Raw genomic sequence first — 12,507 nt, 5'->3', positions numbered from 1 at the left:
CATACTTAAATACATATTAAACATCCAATATCCGAAAACAAACATTCGTAATGTGCACATTATTCACAAAAATATCTGCCCCGACCGGGAATCGAACCCGGGACCTCAAGCTTCATAGTCAGGTTCTCTAGTCACTTGGCTATCCGATCGGTAATATAACTTAAACTTAGGATAAACAAAACGGCGGGCCTACACACACTCATACATATTCAACGAGGTATCAACTATAAGCTAATTGCGTAATTACATTAAGGTAATAAAAACAGAACCTTGAGCCTTTTACTGAACGGAAGCGGATCAATTCCGAACAAATAATAGGCCGAAACAATGCGTTTACGACCGAGGAACGTCCAAACACACACACACACAGACGCACGCACGCACGCACACACGCACACACACTTTAGAGGGCTTAGAACGAGCAGGCGGATCGCTTGATGGAAAGCAGTCACCGCCCATGGACACCCATAAGTTGACTTACGGATGCGTTGCCGGCCCTTTGAGAAGAGTAGGCTCGTTTTCAGGGTTTCGTACCCAAAGGGTTAAAAAAACGGGACTCTATTACTAAGACTCCGCTGTCCGTGTCCGTCCTTCCATCTGTCACCAGGCTGTATCTCATGGACCGTGCCGTGATAGCTAGACAGTTGAAATTTTCACAGATTATGTATTCATGTTGCCACTATAACAACAAATTACTAAAAACAGAACAAATAAATATTTAAGGGGGGCTCCCATACAACAAATGTTTTTTTTGGTAATGTCTAAAATGTTGTATAGATAATGGTACGGAACCCTTCGTGCGCGAGTCCGACTCGCACTTGTCCGGTATTTTGCTCTGTTCGGCATTGTCAGGGCAACCCGCGGGCAACAGCTAGTATGATATAAAATACTTTTCATCCATCAAACAGACGTATGCAATCCTTTCTAATTCAGATCTGACTAGATTTAAATTATTCTCTATTCTGGGTAGAACAGATACTGCTAGCTCTGCGGCCCGCCTAAAACAAGTTATATAACATACACAACTACCAAAAGCACAGCAAACATTCTTGGAACAAGTAAAAAAAACTAATGTTTACACCCCATATGAATAATGCAAAAAAAACAACAAACAAAGAATGCCATCTCATCACAGTCCGTGGGCACGTGCTCAATTAGGGTTTTTTTTTTGGGCAATCGCACCTTTCGTGCAGGCATGGGTTCTGTATAAAATAATTTTTTGCTAAAAAAAAAAAAATTTTTTTTGCTGACTGTACTTGGCATCCAGCTTACATGTATACCAAATTTCAAGTCAACTTGCCCTGTTTGTTATTGTTGTTTGATCAAATCCTTTAAGTTCATTTTGACCCACTTCCAGTGGTCGGATTGACTTGAAATTTTATATACATAATATATATAAGATAGATGACTATGCAAACACAGTCTACAAAAAGTACAATCAGCAAAAAAGATTGTAATTGGTTTTTGGAGTCTTTTTGTATTTTTTATTTCAACTCCAAATTTTATTACTTTTACGGTCATCGCGTAAAACCCATATCGAAAATACAAACTGATACATAGATGCACAGAAAAACCAGAAAAAATAGACCACTGCACTGCACTGCAGTGGTGGTGTAGCGGTATAGCACGTGGCACGGAATGCCGAGGACCTGGGTTCGATTCCCAGCGCCGGTCAATTATAACACATACATACATACACAACACAACATAACATAGGTTTGAGTTAGTATTTTCGATAAAAAAGATTGTGTTAAAAAATTAATTTTTACCAGAAACTTATTTTTAACTTTCCAAAATAATTTTCGAATGACCCCCAAATAACTGAGGGTCCCAAAAAAACTGGGTCCACATTCTGACATAATGGCTGATGACTCACGCGCTCGATGCCTGCGCACGCGAATGTCGCGTCTCTCTCTAACTCAACTGGATAGAAAAGGACGGCGCGCTAACGAGCATTGCAGATTGTTTCAGCATATTGAATGGCGTTTTTTTTTGCATATGTCTGTTGCTTTTTCCCGTAACGGGTTGTATGTTGTAATGGTAGAAATTAAAAAGTTAAAGTTTTTATATTTAATGTTACACTGACGGTCATCTTAATCATCATCATCATCATGTCCAGCCTTATTCAGGATGCTATCAAATTCTATCAGGGTCCTATTTCACCATACTCACAGGTGTGACTGTACTTTTATAGAGAACCATTTTGAAAATATACCTACGTATGTATATTAACCACAAAACACTACAATTTAATTATTAAACGGAATTATTACACGAAGTTGTAAACACTGCCAACACTCGAAAAATACTCGAAAAATATTACTTACCTTGAAAGTGTCAACAAAGTACCTACCTACCTACTAACAACTATGTATACTTAATCTTAATTCTCGTAAGTAAAGATCTATCTATGTACTGAACCGCTGTAACTCGCCTACTATTACATAAGCCCCCAGTGGGTTTTCCAATATTGGCATAATATGTTTCAATTATATTAAATTAAAAATTGTAACGCAAAATATACCTTATTGAGTTTCTTGCCGGATTCTTCTCAATAGAGGTTTTTCCGTTACCCGGTTGTAGATTTTTTCGACTTTCATAAGTAAATAAGTGATTGTAGCCTAAAATGAAGAAATATATTTTGACTCTCACTTTTCTATTCTCACAGTATTGTCTGCGTGAGCGAAGCCGCGGAAAAAGGCTAGTGCTTTTATGTATACTCATCTAATACAATATATTTGTATGTAAGAACCGGTTATACAATAAGCAATCAATTACATCATGGATTAATTATAATCATACCTACAAATAGGGTTATCATACGTCCGGATTTTTCCGGACATTTTTGGATTTTTAGCCGTTCTTCTAGCCTTTGTCCGGCTTCTACTTTACTATAAATCTACACGACGATTTTTAATTGCTTATCAGAAACTAATTTATCAAATTCAATAACTAGTGACGATGAATAAAATTTACCAAAAAAACCATTTGCTGTTTTCGGTTACAAATTACGTCTCGATCGCGTTCGCGTTAAAATCTCAATTTGTATGGAAACACGAACATCGCAGACGTTCCGCTAGAGGCGCTGTTCGTGTTTCCATACAAATTGAGATTTTAAAGCGAACGCGATCGAGACGTATTTTGGAACCGAAAACTTACACTAAGGGTACTGATGCGTGTGCGCGACGTGACACGCACACGCACCGTTGTAATGTATAGAAAGATGCCAGACCAGATTCGTGGCGTGCGTACTGACATCTATCTAAGTATACAGTTTCATATATCACAACACGCATCTGGTGTGCAGCGGCCTTAAGTCTTTTTTCTTTGTAATATTTTTTTAATAACTTTAATTAAAATTCACTGTCATCCTACTAATGTCTGTCTAATGTCTATGAGCAGTATAACCTCTTCGATGAGACAGTTTAATCAAAAAATAAAAAAATATGAGTGATAAGTTGTGCTTGTGATTACCTTTATGACACATGAAGTTTCTACTTCAGTTCAATAATTAATGTAGGGACACCAACACGTAATTCAGTAGGGTATATGCGATTTTCAGGTCTATTAATACGTAATAATGTTTTACCATCTACCGTAATTTTAGACCAGCAACACCGTTATTTTGATAGAGTGAGTTGGAGACACTACTAAGCACTGACATCCGATATAACCTCCGTTTTCAAAAGTAACGGATCCGGAACCGAAACGGATGCGTAATACCAAAACGAAGTTCCGACTTAACGGTAACGGAGCCGGAGCTCCGTAACATCCGTGATCTGAGCTTGTATTAAAAATGATTTTTTTTAACAAAAACTTCATAACACTGCACATTGGTAACCCTGCCCATAAACGCATAAATATTTTTTACTATGCATTTGTGATTATTACTTGATTAAGGTGATACATAAAATATTTAAGCAGGGGCGTACAATTCGTACTTAGATCACGCACGGTACCAGCGGGGTACCCCATTATCAGAAACACCATGTATAGTTAAGCATAACTAATTTTAGACTAAATATTGAAAACCCTACTCATCATCAAACATAAATCATTACTTACAAAATTCATAGCAGCATAACTATAAAAATATGTGAAAATATCTTTTATCGGGCTGTTACAGTAAAATAACTTACATCGAAGACTTAGGCGGGCTTCGCTCCCGCCTAAGCTTTATAAACTTAATTACCGAGTCGATTTTACCCTAACCCATTAATTTCGGCCACTCGATAAAATTATGCAAATTGATTTTATGACAAATAAAGTTATAGTTAGTAAATCCGAATTATCTGGATTCATTATTCCAAGTTTTTTTTATTTTTTTTCAACTGGATGGAAAACGAGCTAGTAGGTCTCCTGATGGTAAGAGATCACCACCGCCCATAAACATCTGCAATACCAGGGGTATTGCAGATGCGTCACCAACCTAGAGGCCTAAGATGGGATACCTCAAGTGCCAGTAATTTCATCGGCTGTGTTATTCTCCACGCCGAAACACAACAGTGCAAGCACTGCTGCTTCACGGCAGGATTAGCGAGCAAGATGGTGGTAGCAATCCGGGCGGACCTTGCACAAGGTCCTACCACCTGTGTAGTGTTAGGCTTTTTATTATTATGCTAGTTCAATGTTATGCCAAATGTGTTATGCGAATTCATATTATGACTATAAAGAATACAAATATTATTATAATGTTAAACTGAATAAAAAGTAGGTTTTATGCGTGAAATATAAGCAACCTTGCTACACTAGCAAAACTCACCTGTATTCATTAAATTTTCCTTTTTTTCAGAATCAAAGGAGCCGTGAAACATGTGTGAATAGTTTTAAAGAAAAACATCAAAATGACGTGCGCAAGGACGAAACTCGTGATTTTAGTGATAAGTTCTCTAATAACAAAAAACTTATGTGACAGTGATGCATTAAAAAACTTCTCCATAGACAGAGCAGACCTTTTACGAGGAAGCGGGGAAGAGAAAGAGATAATAGACGATATCGAACTCGAAAACCAAGATACAGATAAGTCAGAAGAAGTCACAACAACAGAGATTGTTACAACGACAGAACTACCGGATGTTAAAGAAGTCTATCAAACTATAGACGAAGCATTGAAAACTATAGATGATGATGACAATAGAGAGGCTGATGAAGATACGGAGACGTCTATAACAACGCTAGACGGTACAGACGAGACGACAGATGGGCTAGACAATAATGTTTTCAGAACTACGGTGCAGGAGGATATTTATAGTAACGTTACTAACATTGTCAAGGTGAGAGAGTAAACATTAGCTTCTAAGAAACGCGGGGTGTAATAATATTATGATATTGTAAAATCGGTCGTAGTAAATTGTAGGAGTCTTGCTTTGTTTCACTTTCCCGTGTCAATGGGTATCTTTTAAATAGCGAGGCAGTTTTTTTTTTTTCAAAAATAGCGATTTTTTAGACATAATTTGCTACAGCCTTGTCTTGTTGGAAATCATTAAATAATTTGAAAAAAAAAGGTGTTACAATAAAATTTTGGGTGTTTTTTTTAGGAATTTTGAATTTAGACGTTTAACAGAGTGTTTTTTTTTCAACAGTCAATCATATTGACTTATTGGGGGTGTCCACGCTACAGCGTGTATTTTTTTTATACAAACGGGGGGAACGCTCGATTTTAATGAAAATTTGCACTTTAAAGTTGAATATTTCGCAAACAGATCACTGAATCGAAAAATTGGCAACCCCCCAATGGTTTTTTAAAATACCTATCCAACGATACCCCACACTATAGTCGAGAAAAAGAAAATCATCCCCACTTTACGTCTATGGGAGGTACCTACCCTATTTTTTTTTTATTTTACCACTATGTTGGCATGAATGATATGTACATATATTCATGCCAAATTACAGATTTCTAGTACTAACGGTCTCTGAGCTTAACCGCGGACTTTGTCATATTAAATGATATTGTGATAGTTCACTCTTCACTCACTCTTGAGTGCGCGTGTTGCGGCAGCCGCCGAGTCGCTTTGCTCCTAGGAAGAAGGGCTACGAATTAGCCCGAAACATGTCGAGCTAAACTCGATTAAAGACGTGAGTTATCCTTTACAGTACCATTTCATCTTTGTCATTTTTCGTTTGACTGGCAAAAGAAAAAATACTTGTCCAATATTTTATTTATATTTTATTTGTTTTGCCCAGGAAACTGTTGTTGCTACCACCCCCCTTTTCCAGACCGAAACAACCACGCTACCACCGACCACCAAAGCTATGGACGTCATGGACGGCATGGCGCCGAGGATAGCGGAGTTCGACGAGGAGCCCGAGAGCAGCGGACAACGGAGCCCGAAGACTGAGAACAGTAAGTAGATGAAATCAAATAGATTTTATAAACACCACATAAATCGAAGAAGAAGAAGAAGGGATAGATACAGAATAAATCTACAACACACTTAGCAGTCTCATACGCCTTTATGATAGATAATTTCTTTGTGAGCGAAGAAGCTTCTTTCTTTGTCATTTGAAATAAGCATCTAACAAATATGCTGAACACATTCAGTGCCAAGAACCCGCTAGGCGCGGTTCGTTCGTAGGCAGTTCGTTTAGAGCGTAGTTGTGTGAAGCGACTCTTCAAATCGAACGTAAGAGTTTAATCCTAGCTTGTCTGTCACTGTCCCTGCAAGCCACAGCCAAACTGTTCTTGACCAGGCTATGAATGAAACAAAGTCTGTCCAATATATCGTGACGATTCATTATTTATATGTAATGGCAAGTTAGAATGAACAAATTCCGGGATTCTACTAAATTCCTAAAACTACATCGTCGGTGTTTGTTGACGTTGCATTAAAGTCTCAAATTTCATGATTCTACAGCCAGTGGATGAAATTTCCAGATTGTATTCCTATTCCTTGGGAATATCGGAGTAAAAAGTAGCCTATGTGTTATTCTAGACGTCCAGCTAAGATAAGAAAAAGTGGTGAGGAAATCTTTTCTTTGCTTTTTTTGATGAAATGGGAGACGGGGGAGCCTGGATGGTGAGAGATAACGCCAGCAACATTAATAAAAAAACACAAATTATAAGTAGTGTTGGAATCTCTGTTCACTGTGTTGACGGACATTTCCCAAAAAATCCCAAGTTGGATTATCTCAATTCCAAAATTGTGCTAACTCGCATGTTTTCCAGCCGAGCCAAAGCTCCCTGACCGTCCATCCTTCGAGCCGACGCAGCCGCCAGCCACCGTAAGCGCGCATGCCACCCTCAAGTCCTGGTTAGAAGACGGCTGGCTGCGCGCCCCGGCTGGGATCCTGGTGCCGCTGAGGTCCTCAGCACTGTCCAGAGCGAGGGCAGTCTGGGAGGACCTGGTGGCCGCCGGCCTGGACTTGAAGGATATCGTGCTAGTGGGGTACGACTCCAATGGTAAGTTCCCTTGGTTATGAGGATATTTCCGTGATCAAAAAAAGCAAAGGCAAAAACAGTGCTGGCTTTTACTGCGTGGGCGCACTACAGGGCGCCGCGCGCGCCTGCACAACTTAACCACTTTATTTGAATACAAACACGACCTGCCATGCTGCTTGTCGTATCTAAAAGGGCGCTATAGCCATGACTCGCCCAGGACGCCTAGGCCGGCCGGCCCTGGGCAAAAAAACGCAAATTCTCTTGTACATCAGTATAACCTTGGCAAACCTTTTGCAGGTGGTAGGACCTTGTGCAAGGTCCACCCGGATTGCTACCACCATCGTGCTCGCTAATCCTGCCGTGAAACAGCAGTGCTTGCACTGTTGTGTTTCGGGGTGGAGAGTAAGACAGCCGGTGAAATTACTGGCACTTGAGGTATACCATCTTAGGCCTCTAGGTTGGCAACGCATCTGCAGTCCCCCTGGTGTTGCAGGTGTCTATGGGCGGTGGTGATCTCTTACCATCAGGAGAGCCACTTGCTCGTTTGCCATCCAGTCGAATAAAAAAAAAAAACCTTGCCAAGCCTTGTACCTTGGCAAACGAACGAAATCACAATTTCTTTGGGATAGAAGAGTCCGGAGATAGCCTGCAGTTAGCAATGATTTGATTCTCGCCTTCCACAGCAGACTTCGTCCATCTCGCACCCATCATGGAAGTAACTGCTTCCACTAAACATGTTAGACCTAGTCCCAAACTAAGCAAAGGGTTCTCTATCGTTTGCCCGAATTTCATATGCCCGAATGTATCGTTTTCACGAATTTTCATTTGCCATAAAGTAATTTATTTCTGAAATAGTCATTTCTTCAGAGTTGATATTAAACTAACCTAACCTAACCTACTGCATTCTATATGATGACGTTTAAAAAAATCCTGAAAACAGCACGGTTCTATATATTTTATGACAAACGTTGGTATGGCAAGTGAAATTCGGGCAAGTGAAGGTAAACGTAAGCAAAGCTTGTACTATGGATACTAGGCAACGGATAAACATACCTACATAGACCCGAGAAAAGTGCAAAGATTAGTGCAAATGTGGGGGAATGAATGACCTTACGGGAACACTATGAACTATATAACACTGTGTTAAATATACCCGGATAACTCACGTCTTAAATCGAGTTTAGCTCGACATGTTTCGGGCTAATCCGTAGCCCTTCGTCTTCGGAGCAACGCGACTCAGCGGCTGCTGCAACACGCGCGTGCAGTGCGACGTGAGTTATCCGGGTCAATATATTTAATATGAGTGAGTCTCACGGTAGTTTCATGTATATATAACACTGTGGCCCAGAAGTACTCTCGATGGTGGTCATGAAATCGTGACCCGATCAGGAAAATATTACGACACCTAATGACAGATTCACACGCCAACTGCGACTGCCTATTGTTCTTATTGATAGCCCTTCAGTGACGTAAGTGTCACCGCTTTTGTCATTAAGTCGAATCCATACTATTATTATAAATGCGAAAGTGTGTGTGTTTGCATGTTTGTTTGTATGTTTGTCCGTCTTTCACGTTGAAATGGAGCGACGGATCGACGTGATTTTTGGCATATAAATAGTTTATGGGTCAGAGAATGACATAGGCTGATTTTTATTCCGGAAAATGCACAGTTCCCGAGGGAATAGCTAGCGCGCGAAGCCGCGGGCAAAAGCTAGTACATTATAATCTTTATTTCCAGAGCCGGATTAAGTCGACACGGGGCCTGTAGCAAATTGAATCTTCATTTGCTACAAGTTCATGGTATAAAAAGAAACATAATCATAATCATCGATCATTTGGGCGCCTTTTATTTCGCATAACATTAATTGTCATAATATGACTTCGGACAACAGATTTAGGGGTCTACAACCCCTAGGTTTAGGGTTTAGGGGGGGGGGGGTATTCGCGTAAAGCAATACTCCTAATTCAAATTGGCATAAGGTCATTTCGCATAACTAGTTATTATAATGATTCGCATAACTGAATACTCATAAATCTCATAATGTTAATGCGTATAATACCGGGTGTGGCCTGTAATATGAGCAAATAATTAAAACATAGATCATACTCCTCAAAGTGAACAACATTAGTTCAGCGAATTTAAAAAATAATTAGTTTTTTTAATTTTTATTACACTTAAGTTTATTCGAAGAAGCAATGTAAAGCGAAATGCTTGATGTTTGTAGCCTGACAGTGATAGGCGACGTCAGTTGTGTTCTAGGATGGCGTACATTGATAGCAGTATTTAATTTGTATAAAAAAGGAAAATTTAAAGACTCCATTATTCTTAAGTCGCTGAGCTAATGTTGTTCAGTTTGACGAGAACGATCTGTTTTAATTTTTTGGTCGTATTTACAGGCCACACCCGTTATAAATTGACATAACGATGAGTAGGCATACATTTGACAAACATAAATGTTACTTTGCATAAGTATTAAAAAGTATAATAATGACTAAACATTTACCTCTACCAATTCCTCATTTTCTGCACAAGCCATTAGTAATGATTGCTTACCTGAAACAAAAAAAAAAGGAAATAAGCGCGAGAAATTGCCAATGACATCAGACGGAGGCAATTTTGGTTTCATTAAGTCATCATCATCTGTCTGACATCCTGCTTTTGAAGGTTCACTTGGGTCTGAGGGGGTTATATGAGTTCAGTGCTTTAACCTCTTTTCACCCGACTGCGTAACGTCTATGGGACTTTAAGTCTATGGGAGATACTCTAAAATAATTAATTTATTTTGAATTTTTTATTGTACCATTTTGTCGGCATAGTTTACATATATGTATATTCGTGCAAAATTACAGCTTTTTAGCAATGATAGTCCCTAAGCAAAGCCGCGGACGGACAGACAGACAGACAGACATGGCGAAACTATAAGGGTTCCGTTTTCGCCATTTTGGCTACGGAACCCTAAAAATACAATATCGTAAATGAAATCAGACTAACTAACAATGGAGTTAATGCATTAATGCCTATTAAGTACTATTAACCAATATAAAATTAGTAAGAGACACTAGTCCAGGTTAAATGAGCATTTACTAGGCAAGCGTGCTCCATCGTAGGCCTCATCCTCGCTTTCCATCAGGCGTGATTGTGGCCAAACGCAAGTTACGCAAGCCTATACCTATACTGTATAAAAAAAAAAGATTTGTATGCAAACAAATTCAATCACATACACACGTAGCTCAATAGTAATGAAAATGCTTAGCATGCAATATAAAATGCATTAATTACGAAATGAACATAAGAACTAACTAAGAACTGTTTCGGGCTAATTCGTAGCGCTTCTTCCTAGGAAAAACGGGACTCGGCGGCTGCCGCAACACCTAGGAAGAAGGACTACGAATTAGCGAGTTATCCGTTACAATCCATACTAATATTATAAATGCGGAAGTGTATGTGTTTGTATGTTTGTCCGTCTTTTGTAACGGACCGACGGATAGATAGTTTATGGGCCATAGAGAGTGCACATAAGTAGGCTAGTTTTTATCCGCGAAAATGCACAATTGCCGAGGGAACAGCGCGCGATAACCGAATCTCACGCGGGCGAAGCCGCGGGCAAGAGCTAGTATCATTAAATATGAGTGAGCCTCACGGTAGTTTCATGTTCGGAACCATACAACTTACATTATCAAAATACAGGAATGTCGGTACTAAGTAAATTTGACCGACCTTGCCGAGTGAATGTAAGAGGTTATGTAAGCGAGTTACGCTCTAATTCGAATAGGTATTGGGTTCCAGTTTGCGGCAAAAAGTTTGTGAAAAACTATAAGTAGTTAATTGTTGTTTAAGTAGGTAATTATGGTAATACTCGGAAGTAGAAGACCGTAGAGTATTTATGACTGGAGATCAATGATTGTTAGTACAGTCACCCAGCATTAAAATCTGACACAAGGAAGCGTGCACAACTGATACGACCCTATATCTAGGCCGTTCGGACATGTCAAATATTTTTGCACGCTCCGCTGTGGCAGATATTAATATAGATGACTGTACTGTGCATGTACACAGGTTGATTCAGGAGACCTAGGTACCATCTTAAGTTAGTTAAGACTAGGTACAATATCGTACCAGTTTTAGTGAGATTTAACTTTTTTTCAATCCTATACTTATATTATAAATGCGAAAGTTTGTGTGTGTGTGTGTATACTCCTTTACGCTAAAACAGCTCGACGGATTTGGATGAAATTTGGTATGAAAGTAACTGGACATCTGGAATAGCACAGGCTACTTTTTATCCTGATATTCCAACCCGATATCCGAAATTTCAACCGCTGGGTTTAGAGTCTTGAAATTGTGGACAGTTGTTCTTAGCACAACCTCAATGAAGATCACGATATACATTTTGGGAATCCCAAGGGAATTTTGTAAAATCCCGGAATTTCAATTGTAACTACCGTCGAATAATTTACGCGTGCTAAGCTGCGGGTAAACTCTAGTAAATAATAATATGGACACTGTCACAAATTGACCTAGTCCCAAAGTAAGAAGTTGTGTTATGCCTTATGTTATACTTATGGGTACCAGGCAACGGATAAACATACTTAAATAGATAGATACCTACATACTCAAATACAACACCAAAGACTCGAGAACATTCGCTATCATACAAATATCTGCCCCGGCCGAGGATCGAACACGGGATCTCAAGCTTCGTAGTCAGGTTCTCTAACCACTAGGCTATACGGCCGTATCGGTGGGTATGACAATGTCGGAGGTTTTACAACTTGCCTAAGTTGGTTAAGTTCTGCTACTCCGATACTAACATACGTTCCAAAAAATAAGTTATCAACAGCTTTATTTGTTTCCACAGGTATTAACTGGAGGTCGCGACACAACCTGCAAGGCACTGGCACGAAGAACGGACACATAGCTGTATCAGATGCGCTTGCTAAACTATTGCTTAAGTACCAGGTAAAATACTTACCTGGGTCAATCAACTATTTTACCGACACTTTGGGCGTCTCCTGCGTTACCAAAAAAACGTACTTCCAACAAGATATTTCACGGTTTAATAGGTTGGACTTGCGTAGGATGGCATGTATTCATGTACACCATCTATTAAATTACAGAAAAAACA

The 12,507-nt window shown here is 39.4% G+C and overlaps 2 protein-coding genes across 5 annotated transcripts in view; one reads left to right on the top strand and one right to left on the bottom strand.

Moving 5' to 3' along the window:
• The window catches only part of LOC141444635 (uncharacterized), a 101,485-nt gene that overhangs the window by 62,782 nt on the left and 26,196 nt on the right, over positions 1-12,507 (bottom strand). The gene's annotated exons all lie outside the window — the stretch shown is intronic.
• The window catches only part of LOC141444638 (uncharacterized), a 54,346-nt gene that overhangs the window by 20,725 nt on the left and 21,114 nt on the right, over positions 1-12,507 (top strand). For 2 of the 3 annotated variants that reach the window (XM_074110207.1, XM_074110208.1), the window contains exons 2-5: positions 4,793-5,273; positions 6,187-6,346; positions 7,169-7,402; positions 12,241-12,341. In XM_074110207.1, the coding sequence (XP_073966308.1) occupies positions 4,845-5,273; positions 6,187-6,346; positions 7,169-7,402; positions 12,241-12,341 (924 nt within the window). In that variant the 5' untranslated portion in view covers positions 4,793-4,844. The remainder of the gene's footprint in view (positions 1-4,792; positions 5,274-6,186; positions 6,347-7,168; positions 7,403-12,240; positions 12,342-12,507) is intronic. The other variant, XM_074110209.1, reaches the window with a different exon arrangement.

Source organism: Choristoneura fumiferana, chromosome 30 (genome assembly GCF_025370935.1).
Source record: "Choristoneura fumiferana chromosome 30, NRCan_CFum_1, whole genome shotgun sequence".
NCBI lineage: Eukaryota > Metazoa > Arthropoda > Insecta > Lepidoptera > Tortricidae > Choristoneura > Choristoneura fumiferana.
The sequence above is the reverse complement of the archived record's forward strand: the minus strand, read 5'-3'. Positions and strand labels throughout refer to the sequence as shown.